The sequence below is a fragment of the Lissotriton helveticus genome, chromosome 10 (assembly GCF_964261635.1).
Source record: "Lissotriton helveticus chromosome 10, aLisHel1.1, whole genome shotgun sequence".
NCBI classification, from domain to species: domain Eukaryota; kingdom Metazoa; phylum Chordata; class Amphibia; order Caudata; family Salamandridae; genus Lissotriton; species Lissotriton helveticus.
The window spans coordinates 46,483,677-46,503,054 of NC_136071.1; the positions used below are offsets into that span (position 1 = coordinate 46,483,677).

At 43.5% G+C, this 19,378-nt stretch overlaps 1 protein-coding gene across 1 annotated transcript in view; it reads left to right on the top strand.

The window, feature by feature from the left end:
• Positions 1 to 19,378, top strand: part of HDAC6 (histone deacetylase 6) — a 256,606-nt gene that overhangs the window by 182,278 nt on the left and 54,950 nt on the right. Inside the window, exons 22-25 of the mRNA XM_078664729.1 lie at positions 11,012 to 11,204; positions 11,753 to 11,902; positions 16,393 to 16,567; positions 17,201 to 19,005. Of these exons, the coding sequence (XP_078520855.1) occupies positions 11,012 to 11,204; positions 11,753 to 11,902; positions 16,393 to 16,567; positions 17,201 to 19,005 (2,323 nt within the window). The remainder of the gene's footprint in view (positions 1 to 11,011; positions 11,205 to 11,752; positions 11,903 to 16,392; positions 16,568 to 17,200; positions 19,006 to 19,378) is intronic.

Consider the following 19,378-nt stretch of genomic DNA (forward strand, 5'->3'; position numbering starts at 1 on the left):
TAGTGTCTCATTCATTCTCCGACAAAATCACGAAGCTACATATGATTAGACAACCCAGAACACAACACTCCCGACTCTCTCAGGAATTGCGGGAGCAAGACATACCATTTCGCTCACTCACTCGTACTTGTCCACAATAAGGATATTCAGAGTCACTGTATAGTTCAATATGTTTATTTTAACTATTGTGCTCTATAATGCAGTATACGAGCCACTACCAGCAGCAAAATGCATAAACCTAGCACAGTTAGCATTGTTACAATACCATAGAATATGAAGGGGGATGTCATTATATATAGACAGTGGAAAAGGACTATAAGGCCTTACCACCCTCCCCTTGGTAAGTGGAAGTTTATTATATAAAAGAAGATCTCTGGGCTTTGTCAGCAGACCCCATACCTTTGCAGCACCGTAATATCAAAGCACGAGCTCTCTAGCAGTGCAGCTGTGTGTAGCATGTTTTGTCTAGGTGATAGGGACTGACCAGAGCAGAATAACAAGGGGCATGTTTTTCGACCTTGCACATCGTGTTCAGACTAAACTCCAAGAACAGCAGAGTACACAGAAAGCAGACCGTTCTCATGTGAAAGACACAAACAGAGTCTTGCAAAATAAAGTCATGTAGTAACATGTACAAAAGCAGCACCATGGCAGCAAAGCTAATGGTAACTTAGCAATGTCGAGAATGACCCTAAGGGCCACATAACACCAGCTGGATCTCTACATTAAATGACAACTTCAAGTGCTGGATTATACATTATGGAAGGTTGTCGAGCTAGCCATTTTTGGGAATGCTTTTGGCTCAGCTACGTAATAAACATAGTTACATAATAAATGCATACAAATATGACAGCATTAAGGACCTGATTTAAAGTTCGCCAGACAGAGTTTACTGCCCACCTAATTTAGAGTTAGCCTCTGACCCTGCAGACAACTCCCTGGATTGATAGTTATCATCATCAATATAGGAAATGTTTGATGGACAGTACCGTCAGCCATGATGGCTGGCCATCAAACTTTTAAAATGTGTTTGGGTTTTTGAAAAGAAAATCCCTAAGCAGGAATGTGTTTTAGAAAAACAAAAAACTGGGGGCCCAACACCCTGGAAGTGTTTTCCAAGGTTGTGGAGGTCTTTCTTGTGTTTCTTCCTGCCCCTTATGGCCAGGTTATTCCTGGATGTGATAGACAGGGAAAAAAATGTTTTACACAGACCACCCTAAAAAGGGCAGGCAGTTTATAGCTTTTTCTCCAGTGTTTGGTGAATAGGGTACTCTGTGGAATTTGCAACTGAGTACCCTATCTGCCAAACTCTATATCAAACTGTTAGTTCTTTAATGCCTGCCAGGTTGTATAGGCCTCCTTCCAGTCCACCACTCCCCCCAAATATCTCAGACCTCCTAGTGCATGGAAGAAGGCAGCCCTTTGGCATACAAGTCTACGCCTTTGATTCACTACTGACAAAGCCAGCTGTAGTTCCATCAGCATAGCGGTCCATCAGAGATCCCCACGCTGTAAACTTGGCAGAAGAACAGTAAAGTTGGTGGCACTGTAGGATGGCCAAACTCTTAACGTACCCCTTTATTCAGTGACATGAAGTTGATATCCTGATACACTAAACAGTTTCTGGTTCTTGGAATTTCTAGGATTGGTGACCAGAGACCCCTTACTACTGTCTTAGAATGGGAATGACCAAATGCAGTGGAAGGGCACGGTTCTTCAGCTACTTTACACTTTCCTATAATCAGCAAACTTGGATGTCTTGTTCCTAAAGATATGTTTGGGTCAGACACTCTCTCCCATGTTGCATAGGATTGTTTGCACTGTGTCTAATGTTAATCTTGTATATATTAATAAGTTGTGGGGTATATATTTCTTGCCCACTTCTAACAAAAGAGAATGTCTGCTTGTAAAGTGCATGTTCCTCTTTGGGTTCTTGCCTTTAAAATTATACATGCTTATTGTTAGACAACTCAGTGGTACTCATGTTGTTGACCTCAGAAGGGTCAAAGGCTAGGTTGAGCCCCCGGGATTTGAGGGCAGACCAAGATCACTAGAGTGGAAGAATTAGTTCACTGCGACATCAAACATGACTGATGTTCAAGATGCATCGTATTGTCTTACCTGTGTGAAATACTTTGACATTCTTGGTTTTCTTTTAGGAATGAGGCTGTTAAATGTAGTTTGGTTGACCTGCTATTACCTACTCGTCAGAGATCCAAGCCACATATCGTTTACGTTCTTGTATGTGTTTTTGGTGCATCAGAGTAGAGCCATCAGTGACATTGAACTGGTACTTTGTGAGATTTCTTTTGTGGAGCTGGGATTTGGAGTATCTGATTCTAAAGGATGTTCATTGGTTGAATATCTTCATTGCGACGGTGCCTCGTTGCTCACACTAGTTCTCTGAATGTCCTGAACCTTCCCTGACATAAGTAATTAGACCGACTTTTATTGGATTTGCCCAAGATCTGTATCATGAAGTGATTTTCATTCTTCTGGATTTCATTACAAGACCGGAGGCTACATTATGCATAAATCTTTAATGCAGATCCCAGCAGCCGCATCACAATACAATAGTTCCAAAACAGAACGAAGGCAACAGCTAAGAGCCATGAGCCAACAACACACAGCCTCTTTTAAATGCGGCTCCCAAGCAGATAAGTCTACTCTTATACTCTTCTGATTAATTATGTTTTTCTAGCCTTATTGGTTTAGTATATTACTTATAGCGTTTTTAATGGTTTATTATATGACCTTGTGGGGTTTGGCCTAGTATGGGTGTGTATTTATGGTGTGACAGTTTCCCTCCCCCATAACCTACACGCCCTCCCTCTACCAATTTCCAATATATGGAAATTCCCTCCTCGCAAACCCCCCCCCCCCCCCCCCCCCGCACGCCTAGGCGGTTTTCCTCAATGACCTTACTTTGTCTGTCATTTCAATTGGAACTATCCGGCCTTCCTGACTTTCTCCGCGCTTAGCGCGTCCCCCCTTGGCGATAACCATCGTTATTTTCAGGCGAGGGTAGTTACCCTCACCTTCTTTACTGACCCCCTTGGCGGTTTCATTTCCTCCTCGCGCTCGGCAGCCAGTTTCATCGCGCTCGGCAGCCCGAGGTTGTGGCATCTTCCCCTCGCGCTCGGCAGCGCGAGGTTGTGGCGCATTAGAGGAGTGGCCCTGAGCGGCAATGACGCGGCGTCGTCGTGTTGCTAAGGGCCTTTCCTCTCCCTCGCACGCGCCGGCAAGCTTGTGACAGCGTGCCCATGGCAACCCCTGCCTTACTCGCGCTGTCCCCCTAGCGCAAGCGGCAGTTTAGAGACTAACGCGTCCAAGTACCTCCTTGCCACAGGAATAGTCGCGGATAATTACAGAACTAATTTTAATTTGCGGGGAACTCTCTACCCGAGTCCCTTTCTTGGTGGAACACGTTGTTGTGCCTCAGCTGGCACATTATTGGCGTTTTCTGCCATATCTAATATCAGCTTGTCATTTCCACCTTATTTCCCTTCAAAGCATTTCAGGCCCATGTCTAGCTCAGGTTCTGAGGAGGCTTCGGCCCCTTCCCAGGATCTGGCTAGTATCCAGTTTAATAAAATACTCCAGAAGGAGATGAAAAGCTGCCTGAGGGAGGGGCTCGCTCAGATCATTAGTTCCAAGCGCCCCCCTCAAGAAGACGGCTCAGCCCGGGGTAAGAGACTAAAAAAGAATAACCATAATGAGTTGAGCATGGGGGGTCCTTGCACCTCATCGGATAAAGGAGGTCTTAGCACCTCAAGGAATGAAGGAGGTCTTCGCACCTCAAGCAGTATGGGTGTCCTTAGCGGCACAAAGAAACAAGGTGTCCAAAGCGACACACGCTCAACCGATGCTCATGACAGCTATGACGATATTGGTTCGGATGACTCCGAATTCCTCGACGAGTATGTCCTCGACCTTAATGATGAGGAGCACGACTTCGGAGACCCTACTGAAGAGGGTACATCCTCCTCAAGAGATGTAATCTGTAACCCCTTGGGCGAGGAGATGCTCTCTCCTCAAAACTTGAAACACCCCCGAAGCTCCGAATGGTTCCCTCAGGAACACGTTGCGAAGTTCGTTAAAAAGTGGATCAGGTTCCCCTTGGAGAACGAGACTCGCAACATTCTACGAGCAGAATGCGCTAGGCCTTCCGTGGGTGATAAGTCCTGTTACACCCCTAATCTCGACCCGGATCTAATTAAATTCCTTTTCAAGCTGGGGCGTGACCCCAGGAAAGGTATGGAGAAATCCCTGAAAGTTTGCCAAGATCGCCTCCTCGACGTTCTTGGCCCCCTCACGAGGATTCTCGACTCTGCAGAACAGAGCCACATTGAAGGTACTCGCCTCGATGCCGAATTGATTAGAGGCTGGAGCCAAAGGGCCATTATCCTTTTAGGAAATGCAAACGCAGGCATCAACGCCGAAAGGCGTAGAGTGGTCCTTACACGGATTAACCCTAAGCTCAGTGATCTTGCCGATAAAGAACCTACTAAAAACCAGAAAGGTCTCCTGTTTGGTGAAGATCTGATTAAATCCCTTGGGAAATATGTCTCGACCTTTACGGCTCTGGACAGGGCACAGCAAAATATGCGAAAAGTTTTTAATTCAGGCAATAACCTTTTCGGAAGGGCCGGAAGACGAGGCCAATCTTCCGGCCGCTACTTCCAGAGGCCCAACTTCAGATCACGTGGAACTGGCAGAGGATACCAGCAATTTCAGCAGTACCAGCGATATCCAACCCCGCAGTTCTACCCCCAGAGAGGTAGAGGACAGCGCGGCAGAGGCTTCAGATCTCGTGGATCAAGTGTCCAGAATAATCCCTCAGGTGAGCGCTCCCCCCCTCCCTTCCCTTTCTTTCCCCTTAAAGGTAGGGGGCAGACTGAAATATTTCTTGGAAAATTGGGAATGCATCACTCAAGATGCTTGGGTTCTGAGCACTGTGAGAGGTTTTGCTATAGATTTCGAGTCCGAACCCGTCCAGACTTCGCTCCCAATGTGTATTCCCATGGGCCCGGCTCAACAAGACATCATCGAGGAGGAAATCTCCTCAATGATTCAAAAAGGTGCTGTACTGGAGGTTCCCTTGGACCTCATGGGTTTCGTAAGCAACCTCTTTTTAGTCGAAAAGAAGGACAAGGGTTGGAGGCCGGTTATAAACCTCCGCCAAGTAAACAGGTTCATTTCTTACAGACATTTCAAGATGGAGGGCATTCACCTCCTGAGGGACCTTCTTCTAGAAGGGGACTGGTTAGTCAAATTAGACCTCAAAGACGCCTACTTTACCATCCCCATGGCCAAGGCTCATCAGCGCTTTCTCCAGTTTTTATGGAAAGACCGCTTGTACCAGTTTCAAGCTCTGCCCTTTGGCCTCTCTTCCGCACCATGGTGCTTCACCAAGGTCATGAGGGCCGTTGTGTCTCACCTAAGATCAAGGGGTGTTCGTCTCATTATCTATCTGGACGATATTCTCATTATGGCGCAAGAAAAGGCGCAGTTGATTCGGGACCTGGATTTTTCTATGAAACTCATAGAAAGCCTAGGTTTCATTATAAACAAGGAGAAGTCCTCCCTGACTCCCTCAACATCGTTGGAGTTTCTGGGTTTCACGGTCGACACCTCTCGTTGCCTCCTCCTCCTTCCTTCCAAGAAGATCTCAAAAATAAAGAAGCAAATAAAGCATGCTTTGGGCCGTCAGAATCTCTCCCTCAGAGACTTGGCCAGACTTCTAGGCCTCCTTTCATCTTCAATTCAAGCAATATTTCCAGGCCCGCTCAACTATCGGGCTCTTCAGAGGCTCAAAGCGAGAGCTCTGAGATCAGGTCTCTGGTATGGGGACCTTGTTACTCTGGATTCGGATTCTCGTTCAGAGTTGCTTTGGTGGCTGAACAACCTGGAGGCATGGAACGGGAAAGCCATCTTTGGCTCATCCCCGGATTTCGTCCTGGAATCAGATGCCAGCCTGCACGGCTGGGGTGCTTGCCTCTTGAATCAAAACACAGGAGGTCTTTGGTCTCAGGAGGAATCTCTCCGCCACATAAATTTCCTGGAATTGACCGCCGGTCTTTATGCTCTCATGAGCTTCAGGAATTCTCTTCAGGGCAGGTCCGTCCTTTTGAAGATGGACAACATGTCAGCTGTGGCCTATGTCAATCGCCTCGGAGGCACCAAGTCTGCAGACCTCTCAGACCTAGCCAAGAAGCTTTGGATGTTCTGCCTGGAGCACAAGATTGCTCTGAGAGCATCAGGCGAAAAAAGATGCAGTAGATTCCAGAAGATTCGAAGTAAAAGACAAACGAGAATGAAGAAGACAACCAGTTGGCTTCTCGGTGATGAAACATCCAAAGTAGCTTAAGTAGAAGGATTACCTGAAAGAAAGGAGACAATGAAAATTGTATCCTAAATAAAAAGGTAATCATAAACAAACAAATCCTAAAAAATGAATTGAACAACCATAAATAACATTTCAATATAAATATAAAATACATTATATTCAAGTGACACTCAGAATATAAATATTACATCCAGAACCAAACAGGGAACGGGATGGGCGGGATAATGTGAGCCTCCGTGTCTTTAATGAAATCTAGATTCTCTAGGCATGTTAATAGGAGAATCGCAATTTCATTACAAGAACGGAGGCTACATTATGCATGTTGGTAGCCCTGTAAAACTACATTAGACATGTGTTCAATAGGTTTACAATAATGTCTTGCAAAGGTATTAGCGTTAGACCAGTCAACAGCTTTAAGGATATCATCCAACTTACTTCCGGACCAAAGAGACTTACTTGCCATGGCACCTCTAACAAATGAGCTTGAAATTTGGATATATTAATACCAGCTAGAGACATAGCAGATTTAACCCATCTGGCAATTGAGGTGGAGGAAATAGCCTTATGAGGTTTGACAAAGGAAATGAGAAGCTGATTCTCATTAAGCGGTCGAAGGTCAGACATTGTCACATCATAAGCTTTCATACATTCAACTACACAAAGTTTCGGACAAGGGTCGAAACGAGGATAGAAGATTGAGTCAGACATGGTTTTGGTTCTTCTATAGACCTCAAATTTTACTCCAAACAATTTATAGGACCTATTAGAGATCTCCAGAGCTTTAACATCAGAAACTCTATGACAGGAGAGAAGGCAAAGAAGAGTTGCGAGTTTAATAGATACAAACTTTCTGTTCAAAAACAAATTATTGGGCCAGGAAGTGAAGAGATCTAGAATCAAATTCGCATCCCAGAGTGTATCATATTTCGGTTTCGGGGGTCTTTTAATACGAATACCCTTCATAACTCTACAAACAATTACATTTTTCCCGACCGTTTTGCAGTTAACGAGAATATGACCCGCAGAGATTGCGGATCTATAACAATTGATTGATCTCTAACTCAATCCCCTGTCAAAGAGTTCAGCTAAAAAATTTACTACGTCAACGATAGGTGCCTGTATGGGATCCAAATCCCTCTCCATGCACCAACGAAACCAATATTTCCAGATATTGTTGTATCTGTAATGGGTTCCCGGAGGCCAAGACTCTCTGAGGAGAGTAGAAGCCGATGTCGAAAGTCCTGAGACTTCGTTAGATTTCCTGACACTCTCCAAGCAAGAAGGTTCAAACTCCCGGATAGGATCAGAGGGTGAGGATCTCCGTATAAGTCTGTAAGGAGATCCTCTAGAGAAGGAATCAGAAAGGGAAGATCGTAAGTTAGCTCCAGAACTGTGGGGAACCACGCTTGTGACGGCCAGAAGGGAGTTATCAGGACTAGAGAGCATCGCTCTTGCCTCACTTTCTGCAAGACTCTCTGGATCATTGCAAATGGGGGAAAGGCATATGCACTGATCCCTGACCAAGATTGGAGAAATGCGTTCACTGCTAGAGCACCGGGATCGGGCATCCTGCTGAAGTAAAGCTCTAGTTGAGAGGTGAGATGGCTCGCAAAGAGGTCTATTTCGAATGCACCCCAGCAAGAATTTAGTGAGTCGAAGACAGCGACGTTGAGTTTCCAATCGCTGAAGTCCGAAAGGAATCTGGAATTCCAATCGGCAGATACGTTCGATTTGCCTGGGTAGTATTCTGCTTGGAGGGAAATCTTGTGTTCTAAGCAGAACATCCAGAGTCTCCTTGCTAGGTTGGAAAGGTCGGCAGATTTCGTACCTCCCAACCGATTGATGTAGGCCACTGTTGAAACATTGTCCATTTTCAGAATAACCAATCTCCCTTGAATTGAGTGCTTGAAACTCATAAGGGCGTATAGGCCAGCAGTAAGTTCTAGGTAATTGATGTGGTGAGATGACTCCTCCTGAGACCAAACACCACCCGTATTCTGGTCTAGGAAACAAGCACCCCAACCATGAAGGGAAGCGTCTGATTCCAGCACAAAATCCGGTTCTGACCCGAAAATTGCTTTGCCATTCCAAGCCTCCAGGTTTTCCAACCACCAGTTCAGTTCCGCTTTGGCCTCCAAATCTAGGGTGATTCCGTCTTCGTACCAAAGTCCGGACCTCAGCGCCCTTCCTTTTATACTTTGCAAGGCCCGATAATTCAGAGGGCCTGGGAAGATCGCTTGAATGGAGGTAGATAAGAGACCTAGAAGTCTTGCCAGTTCCCTTAGGGGAATGTCCTCCTGTCTTAAAACGTGACGGATCTCTTTCTTGATCTTCGAGATCTTTGAAGGAGGTAAAAGGAGAAGACACTTGGAAGTATCCAGAGTGAAACCCAGAAACTCCAGTGATTTTGAGGGGGTTAGAATAGACTTCTCTTTGTTGACAATGAAACCTAGACTTTCCAACAGATTCATAACTGAATTCAGGTCGAGGCGAATCTGATGCAGATCCACAATATAACAGTTCCAAAATAGAACAAAGGCAACAGCTAAGAGCCATGAGCCAACAACACACAGCCTCTTTTAAATGAGGAAAAAGTAGAAAAGTTCAGGAAGAAATCAAAGGCTTGAGTAGAAATTCCACAACGATGGAAGGCAGAACATCACGAAACTTGACTGTAGAAGGTAGAAGGAAGAAATCCAGGAAGGATGTCCCAGGAAGTTCTCTTGAGAGACGAATACAGGATCAGGCAACATCTGAAAGGACAACGGAATTAGTCCAAGAAGTCCAAACGAAACCAATCCAAACATGTCACAAGAGGGAAAACAAAGGCAGTAAGCATTGCAATACATTACAATAGCCTCCGAGTCTTTAATGAAATCCAGATTCTCTAGTCATGTAAATATGAGAATCGCAATTCTGCTGCATTACTTGTTTAGTGGCACATTACTGGAACAGAGTCTAATGCTGCTCCTAAACGACACACACATTATTTGCAATTGTAAAGACTTCTTAATTTTGACTGACACTCTAACTTGCTTAAAGTTGTTTTTGTGTTGTTGCTCTTGAACGAAAATCACAGCACTGAAATGGAATACATTGCTTGATTGTAGATGTACATAGACACTAACTTCATGCTATTTCTAGACCTCATCAGTGGACTCTGAGGTGCACTTCCTTTGCACTGGAACGTTGAGCAGCTGTCAAGTGGCCCAGGCGATTATTTTTCTAACTAGGCAGAAAATGTGTTTATAGATGTGCAGAACAGAAGAGTAGTAGCTAGGTTGCAATTTGTAGATTAGAATTTGTATCACGGATTCTGTTTGTACAATAGTTTGCCCTTGGTCTTGTGTAGATTTGTGGGCTGCAGAAATTTTAAAACAAATTACTAAGATGCTCGCTGCCAGTGAGGTATTTGAAGACAAAAAGAAGACATGCTTCTTCTTTCTGATTCTCCTAAGAACCTAAACAGCAGCATTGCAATCTCTAAATTATACAAATTGATGCCATAATCTATGCTGGAGTTGATGAGAATTTGGTAAACAACACAGAGGAATAGCGTCCCTGTTTCAGCAGAGATCTGCATTTTTGATGTCTGAAATTGCTGTGAGAATCCCTCAAGGGGCTCTGGGTAATCTGGTTTTAAACTGTATGTCCACAGACTATGTTTGCCTGCTTTCAGTTCATTGTCAGATAGAGTGCATGTCTGTATCACACACGCATGGTTATTATTATGAAAGTCTTTTGAAAGAAACACTTTGCCAAACATTTATGTTATCTGCTAGGTGGATTGTGAATGAGTGTATGGAAATTTTAAATAGTTTTTGTGAAAAGTGTGCCTACTGATGTGGTCATTGCTATAATGGCTGATATACATTTTAATCTGATCAAAATGTAACGGATGGGAACTCCTAAGAGTTAAGGTCCGCTCCTGTTGTAGACCGAGTCGGTCTTTTGCTGGGAGAGAGGTGGTAAGTGCTCTGCACCAGCTTTTTTGTGTTTTGGTTAGTGGCATGGCAAATGTTTCGGCATAATCAGGAAAGACGTTTTGACACTACATTTTTGTGCAGAAAATTGAAGTGAACCATTAAGTGCACAGAGCAGAGTATAGTGATTACATTATTCTAACTCACCCTTGTCTTATTTGACTTACTCTTAACTTCCTCCAAACACTGAAATTATCTTTCTAGGAAATGCTCCTCATCATTTCCTCTCTGTATTATCTTGCTCTTCCTCCATTTAAAAAGGAGTCACTTACCTTAGAATTCCTCAATTAAAATAACATTTAAAGACTGTAGTTCATCATATTTCTCTGTTAAATCTAAAATGTTTATTTCTTCCTTATAATTTAAATTGCTTTGTACTTAAATTGCTAGTTTCCTTTATTGGCCGAGCAAGAGAATTGTGTCCTAAATCCACTCTAAATATAAATTTTTCGGGAGAGATAAAATGCATTGGATGTGATTACTTGATTTCTGATCTGGTCCATGCCATGACCAAGAATCATGTGGCAGGAGCTGATGATACATACCTTTATTGCTCGGGGATAGATCAGCAATTATGGCACTGTGTGCTTGAGCAGATGAGAGAAGAGGGTGGGGTGCTGGAGACTCTAGGGCTGAATTTTTCTGTTTGATCTCACTTTTTTCTCTAACTTCCCTGCAGCGTCCTGTATGTTTCTCTCCACCGCTATGACCATGCCACATTCTTCCCCGCCTCCAAGGATGCAGATTATAACAATGTGGGACATGGGAGTGGAGCAGGGTTCAACGTCAATATTGCATGGAATAACAGCAAAATGGGAGATGCAGAATACCTAATGGCATTTCACCGCGCTGTGATGCCAATTGCCTATGAGGTAAGGAAAGCTCTGCAGACGTCTTTTAACTGGTGCTGTCATCGCAGATGTGGTTATTTCCCAAGAACATTTTCTGTTAATTTGTGTCGTATCCGGTGAGAACATGAAGAACACATTTGTTTCTGTCTTTGGCAATCAAACTTTATTTGTGTGATTTACCTGCTAGGGTAGTGTTGGTCTCTTCATCAGTGTCATTGTTAGAGAGATTGCCGCACTAACCAGATAGCCTTTGAATAAGCTTATTGCATCTTCCAAAACTCCCATTTTGTAAATGGTACAGGTGTCTGCATACCCGTACGTGATTAAATGGGCCTGTTTCCGGAGGCAATGCATTGACTAAACCTGGAGACTGAACTTTGCTCTTAACCTTTGAGGGTGTCCATCCGATGATCAATATCGAGGACGAAGATAGAACTGACCTGGATACTTTGACTCCCCCCTCCACTCCACCCACCCCCGACTACTTAGTGATTCACTTAAGTCCAGACCAAGTACTGATCGAAAACAAATAACACATTTTGAAAAAATGTCTTTTTCCTATTTTTCAGTTTAACCCAGATCTGGTTGTGGTGTCCGCAGGCTTTGATGCTGCGCGGGGCGACCCTCTGGGTGGGTGCCTAGTGAGCCCAGAAGGCTATGCACACATGACGCACCTGCTCCTGGGACTTGCAGGTGGTAAGATCGTGGTGGTGCTAGAGGTATGTATACATGTTTATTTCATTGGCGTACATGTGTGTTTCTTATCTGCTGAAGAGCCAGTGCTTTTTAACCTCTGTTTCAGGCACTTATCTTGATTCCAAGGGTGCGAGCTCAGCACCCCTGAAACTGAACAGCTCCATTTAGTCTAGGACATCAGCCCCCGGCCTACCAGGGGACTACTACGAATATACATTCTGATCCATTAAACTACAAGTTCAATCTCATACACAAACTTGCCCATTAACAAATCAACAAAAACTTTCAAATCACATATTAACCTTCTGAACTGGTAATATTACGCAAGAGGTGGGCCCAGAACTTGGGCAAACATGACAGGTTTGGCTCCCAGAACCTGAGAATATATGACAAGTGTGTCCCCAGAGCTCTATACAGTACAGCCTACATGGGTTCCTGAACTGGACATAACACTTTGTCCGTGGCCCAGTACTTGACTGAATAAGCCAGATGAGGCTTATAAAAGCAGTAGCAATACTCACAACGTGAGATCATTAACACAGCACAAACCTTTAGAGGGGCACCTGATGTAATGCTCCAGATGAGGAGTCCAGAACAAGCCACATAATTACAAATATGGCCCCCAAAAATAAACACAATACTACTGTTGTGACCTCCAAATTTAAAAGTAACGACAGGTGACATGCAGAACAAAGCACAGTATTCTTGATGAGACCTCCACAGCTGGACATCATGCTTCTGATGAAACCATAAAACCTCAGGTTTACCATTTAAAAGTAATAGCAGCACTTTAGATAATGCATCAAAAACTGGGCTCTGTCATCCTTCTATATTGCTTTTGGGACGTACTACAGTACTGCAGATGACCCCACTCAAATTAGTCAGAGTTTGGCAGATGTGACTTCCAGAACATGGCACAGTGCTTAAGATGAATACTCCAGGATTCGCCACAGTCTTCCGGAGACGACTCCCAGAACTTAACACAGTATGCTGGAAGTCACAATCAAAACTCCACACAATGCACCTGATAAAGCCCTCAGAAAAAGACTCAAGACTTTAGACGTGGCCTCCAGAATGGAACACAGTACTCCAGAGGAGGTCTTAATGTTGACGTCTAGGCTATCCAGTGTCGATACATACTCCATTTACAGCTGGGTATATCTTCCCCACTACACCCCATAATTCATCTTCCGCCAGCCTTGCTTGTACTATTTATCCAATTTGACATCATTCAAAAGGAGAACTCTGAAATGCTTGTGGTAAGAGAATCTTGCATTGCTGCTGCGCCTGTTGCACGTATTGCATTCTTTGCTGCAGGTCTGTGAATGTCGGGGAAGCTTGAACTATATATCTGTGCAACAGCTAAATTCAGTTCCCTAGACAGAAGGTGAATTGAACGGACTGAACTCAGGACATTGTATTGAGAGAACATAAGTGACCATGGTAGTCCCAGCACAGTTATGATCAGCATCTGAGATAGTGGAATGTTTGATCTGCTCTGTTAGCCCCGTGATGCATATCTTAGGTGCTGATGTCAAACATGCCTCTCTGATGCCACTGTGCATATTTAGCGCTCCCACTTCTGTGTTCTGTTTAGCCTTTGGAGTCCAACAGAGGTGTGCATTTCAAAGGGACCCTTGAGGATTAGCAAAGCTGTCGCTTTTGGCTAAGAGAGATCTTTAAGATCAATCGGTTTCGTTATTTTGTATGATATAATTTTCTGCACCATCCAGCCTTTTAACAAGTGCATATTATTTAATTCACTTCTCCGACTGTACTTAGGAGTTGTCTTAATTAAAAGGGGTGGGCGGGGGGAGGCTTGGTAACTCAACCTAACCAAACTGAACTTCTCAACTCGGCTTTTTGAGTCCTAGATTAGGGTTGTCTCCTTCTGTCAGATTGCACAAATGTACCAAAGAAATCTGGGGTGCTCAACAAGGACATAATATTATGTCAAATTAAATCGATTTTCTATATAATGTATGACAAGGAGTCGTAATACTCTTTCATGTGGTATCAAAGAGGTAGTCCCTCACCTGTTAAATTGCATCTAATGTACTTTCCCTGTAGATGGCATTTAATGATTATGCCACCTACACAAATAGGCTACATAATGTGCGAATACGTCTTGATTTGTATTTTCTCTATTTCTGGGTGGAGTCATTGGTGGTTGCTTGAGTGAACAGCCATCTCTTACAAGGGTACTTAACACAGCGGGATCCTCAACCACTGGCTATCTTCACAAGCTCATTACTGAAGTGAAGATTGTGATATCTAATGTCAAATATGGCACTCATAGTTTCAATTGCTTCTGCAAGAGGAGTTGATGACATTCACAAGTTCACTGTTCTTTTGTTTGTGTTGTTGAGAATTATTCTGTTCCTAAAGCCAGGCAGCTCCCAGTGGATCATCTATTTACCTTTCCATCCCACCCATCCTGGTTCTCCCAGTGTCACTGTCCTGTTGCTTAGAGTATCACCTTATTGTAGTATCACCCTTTATTGAAATGTAGTATAGCAACTACACAGATGTTACTGTACTGATTAACGTCAAGGTCTGTTAAAGTACTATCTAGGATGGCACCAAGTAATGTGGTGGTGGTAGTTTTCATTCCATTAGTGCCCATGGATGCACTCAATGCTCAAAAGATAAAGATTTGATTGTGAGATAATTTGTCTGAATTCTGGTACTTATGGGCCATAATTTTCACATCGATATATCCAAAATTATGAAATATTATTATACCAAAAATAACGTCATGGGTCCCCTAAGTACTGCTAGAGCTACGTGTTTCATTCAATCCGCAACAATTACAATCTTTCAAACATCCGCATGAGCCGTATGTATAAACCAATATGAATACCATACTTACATATAGAATATATTTTATTAAGCTTAAAAATGTGCTTTATGTATAGTTTTCCATAAAAGACATACATATACAGACACAATAAAATATAATCACAAAAGAATTCAAAGACAAGAAGTCAGCAGTCATAAACCCGAAGCACAAAGAAACCAGATAAATCGTAAAATTAGGGAGGTGATATTGTTTGAGTTCCCCTCCACATATATACTTTCAAAAATGCGGAATCTTGATCAGCTACTGACCTAGTAAGCTCTAAAATTAAGGGACAGGAAAAGAAACCTAGTGTGGAGATAAACTGAATTGAAAATGTAGCCATCGCTTTCTAGGACACAAAAAGCAGATTTGGTGGTGGAGATAGAGAAGTACCCACTGAGGGTATTTCCCGGCTACAGGCTTTTAACCAGTATATGGAAATTTGCATCTCCTAATTAACATTCAGAATTTTGAAAGAATGAGATGGGTTTAGAACAATAAAGCATGGGTAGCCTTACTTGGAATACAATCAAATTTCGTGTCCAGTTGAAATTACCTGAAGTAAAAAAAAGGAAACCAGATAAATTGTCTATTTACATTGTGTCTCAAAGTCACAGTCTCGAATATAAGATAAAAGCAAATTATTGTGGATGATATAAAATTGTCGCACTTAAACATGTCCATAATTTAGACTTCACAGTCTACCTGCAGTTATCAATTTTATGTGAGAAAGTGGTTCATAATTGTACCGTCATGTATTATGGGAGATGTGAACATTTTTCAAGACTGATTAAGTTGTCTGGTTTTTTTTTTTCATGTGGTGGTTTTGTTGTATCTGTGTGTTATGGATGAATTACATAACAAGTATTTTCAATGCAATAGGTCTCGCATTAGTGAGTGTTTAAGCTATTGGCATAACAATGCCTTTTATTTGTGTGTTTTTAAAAGCAGCACATATATAAAAGGCATTGTTGTTTTTAATGGCAAGAGCTCAAACTCTTGCAAATGCGAGAGCACTTTAATGGTGTCCGCGCCCCTTTTTTTTTTTTAAACGGTGCTCGCATATTCATGTTACAGTGAGCAGCGTCTAAACAGAGGGGTGCGACCAACATTAAGGTGAAAGCGCATAGTGAGGGAAAAAAATTGTAAAGCATTTGTAGCGCAGCCAGTAAAGTGAAAGCTGACCGTGCTGTATATTAAATAATTAAATAAGTACGGCAGTTATAGTTAAAGTGGACCACTCTGTAATTTTAATAAATACATTACTTTAAAAATAATAGTGGACTGGTAATGCATGTCGTGGGTGGAATATGGGAAGAGCATTAAAGAAAATAGTGCTCACCAACTTATAAAACAGACCATGTAACAACACAAGTAAACAAATAAACTAACTGCAATTCGAGCGAGGTGTCCGTGTTATCTTTCCTGGAGTCGGGGAGTGCTGATCGATATATATATATATATATATATATATTTATTTTCCAGGCTTGTTTTTACATTTGGCTCATGCAGAACTTTGAAGGATTGGAATTTTTAGGGATTGAATGAAACACTGTCCCCTTGGTTAGAGGGATTGGTTTCTATTGACTGTTTGAATTATTGATATAGTCAGATGTTAACAATCTTGGAGTGCCCCTTGCTGATAAAAACTTTTCTCCCTGAATGAGACAGGGAGGCTACAATCTTTCATCCATCTCTGAATCCATGACAATGTGCACACGCACCCTTCTAGGGGACACCTTGCCTGATCTCGGAAAGCTGCGTCCCCCTCAGCGCAGTGCCCAGCTGTCCGTTAGCAACACTGTGCGGGTGCACAAGAAGTACTGGAAGAGCCTCCAGCTGCAAGGTAAGTTTTGTCTCTACAGCTCCAACCATGTATGTATGTATGTATGTGATGGGAAGACAGGCAGGAGTACTACAGTGGTACCTCTTCCTTGAAATGGTGTTCTTTGAGGGGGGGGTTACTCTGGTATTAAAATGTTCTCTTTCTAGAGATCAGAATGCAACTATTCCCTCTGAAAGGTGCTTCACTAGGCCCAGGGGTGAGCAGGAGTAAAAGCAAGCATGTTAGCATTATTTTAGGGCCCTTGTATTGCGTGTTCTTGAAGTTCGAATGAAGCATGCAGGTTCCCTTTTGACTAGTGTTGAACGCAGGTTTCAGCCAAAAAGTGGACTGACTGAATTGGGACTTTTTTTTTTTGGTGCATCCGAATAGATTCGTTTTTTGGGCTACAAATCCTTCTAAGGTGGACTGTATTGAAGGAGATGATTTAAACACAGAAATCTGTACCTCTCTTACCTGCAAAACAGTTCAGTGAGGTGCATGCTTTCTACATTTATTCTAGTTGACTGCCCAGCAGCAGCCAGTTAGAGCAGATTAAATGGGATGGGGTGAAAAGCTGTGTATATCTGGGTGTGAGGGAGATAACTCCTTAAAGTGGTAAGGTGGCTGACTAGGTATGTTTTTCTCTTCTTTCAGTCCCTGAGTTTGTGATTGCTGTTGATGAGGTGACTGGAGATAAGCCTGTCACGCCAAGTAAAAGCCGCGATAACACGCCAAAGCCAAGCACACCGAAAAGGAATGGTAGCAGCTCGCCTGGGCAGACCGCTACACCAGTGGATACTAAAATGAACAACCCCCTGAAGGAAGAAGAGAATCCGGGGCTTCTAACACCAACTCTTGGGAAGCCAATGAAGCCCGTTAGAATTGATAGCGGCCATGGAGTGAATGAAGCAGAGTTGTCCATGGCATCTGTTTCATCCTCCATGGCGTCGGAGACTGCCTTAATGGTTGGAACTGATCAAAAAATGGAGAAAGCGGTGGAGATGAGGGTGCCAGTAACACAGTTAGAAAAAATGGAAAGCCCAGGTGGAATTGAAAATAATCATGACACACAGCAGGCAGAGACAGTAAGGGGTCCATTGTCCTCATCAGACAAGCAGAAGACCCCGATGGTGATTGAAAATGACGATGACGTGGACAAATCGGGGCAACCATGTGTTTCTGCTTCACCATCTGAGAATCCGGTAAGGATTAAGAAGGATCATGAATCAGATGAAGCAGTGCAGAGGGGGAACCCCACGTCGCCAATGGAGAAAAAGGAGACCCTCATAGTGAATGGTAATGTTTATAAATTGGAAAAAATGGTGGAGAGTAAAGACCTCAGTTCACCACCGTCGTCTGAGATCCTCACAATGCAAGAGAATCCTCTTGGTTTCCGAAATGAGGTTCCATTGGTCCCCATTTTATCAACTGCCAAACTAGAGATGCCCAAAGAGACTCTGAATGATAAAGAGGAGGAACCGTCAAAGGTGGCTTCAAACCATGTAGGAGCTGGGTCTTCAGTGATGAAACTCTCCCAGTTAATATTGCAGCAATCTGTTTCCCTTGTTGGTGAATGTGCAGACTTTGACGAACCAGTGACAGAAGATCCAAAGTCACAGTCTGGTGTTGAGGATTATACACAAGGTGTGGCTCCAGAGACTGTAGTCTATCAGTCTGTGACTGGGGAACCTGTGACTCCCAGTGAAAACAGTAATATGGTTGAAGAAGCACTTCTATCACAGCAACCATGTCAGTGTGTGACTGCTCTAGATGAAGAAAAACACCCTGGAAAAGAGTTGTCAGTTGGAACTACAAAGACATGTTTCCCAGACCCAGAACACGTGAATGCACAAGACTCCAGTAAAGACCAGAATAAGACATTGGGCGTAAATATGGAGGTTCTACAATTGCCTGCAGTGGAACCGGTTCTTATAACAATCTGCAACCTGGACAAAGTGATCCTCAACGATGGGCGAGGAGACACTCTGGTGGATGGTAAAGGCTGCACTGGAGACAAGTCATGCGACCAGAACTCTGCAGGACCCACACTTCCTCTTTGTGCCTTTAAGAGCCCCACTTCAATGCCAGTTGGTGGTGCTAGGAGAAAGGTGAAGCCTTGCACTGTCTATTCTGACTTTTCCACCATAGGCAGTTCAGGATCCATCACCACTGCATCATCGTCCTCACCTACCTCATCTAATACCACATCTTCTGCAGCATTTTCAGACTTAACAGGCCAGGCTTTCTCAACTGCTCCCACGACACTGGCTTCAGCCTCTCGATTGGCACCCTCACCTTCCTCTCGGAGTCTGGCCTCATCAACGACATTACAGGAGTCGGCCATCTCTGACAGTGCAGTTCATACTGAGACAATAGTGGGGCTTGAAGGCAGTCGAGAGGAACCTGTGGGGGAAATTTCCCTCTCTCTGCAGGTGCTGGACATAGGACAGTCACAAAAGGTAAGGTGGCGCCCAGTAAGGGCTGTGTGTTCTAATACATTTTCCTTGAAGTTTGGACACTGTTGTCACTGTTTCATTCTCCCTCTAACCAAGGAGCCTTCAACTTTTAGATCTCTGGTCTACATCATGCATTCGGTCTTTGAAGGTTTAGGGAAAACGTGGGCATTTAGCAGTTATTCTGAGACTCGTGATAGGTCGCTGTTATTGCATAATATACATGTTTGAGGCATGTGAGCTGTAGATCACATGTTTGCATACTCCTGCCATCTAGTGTTGGGTCCGGATAGTTGCAAGTTGTTTTTGTTCCAAGAAGTCTTTCCAGTCACGAGGTAGGTGACTCCTCCTTTCGGTGATAGTGCGCATGGGCATCAAC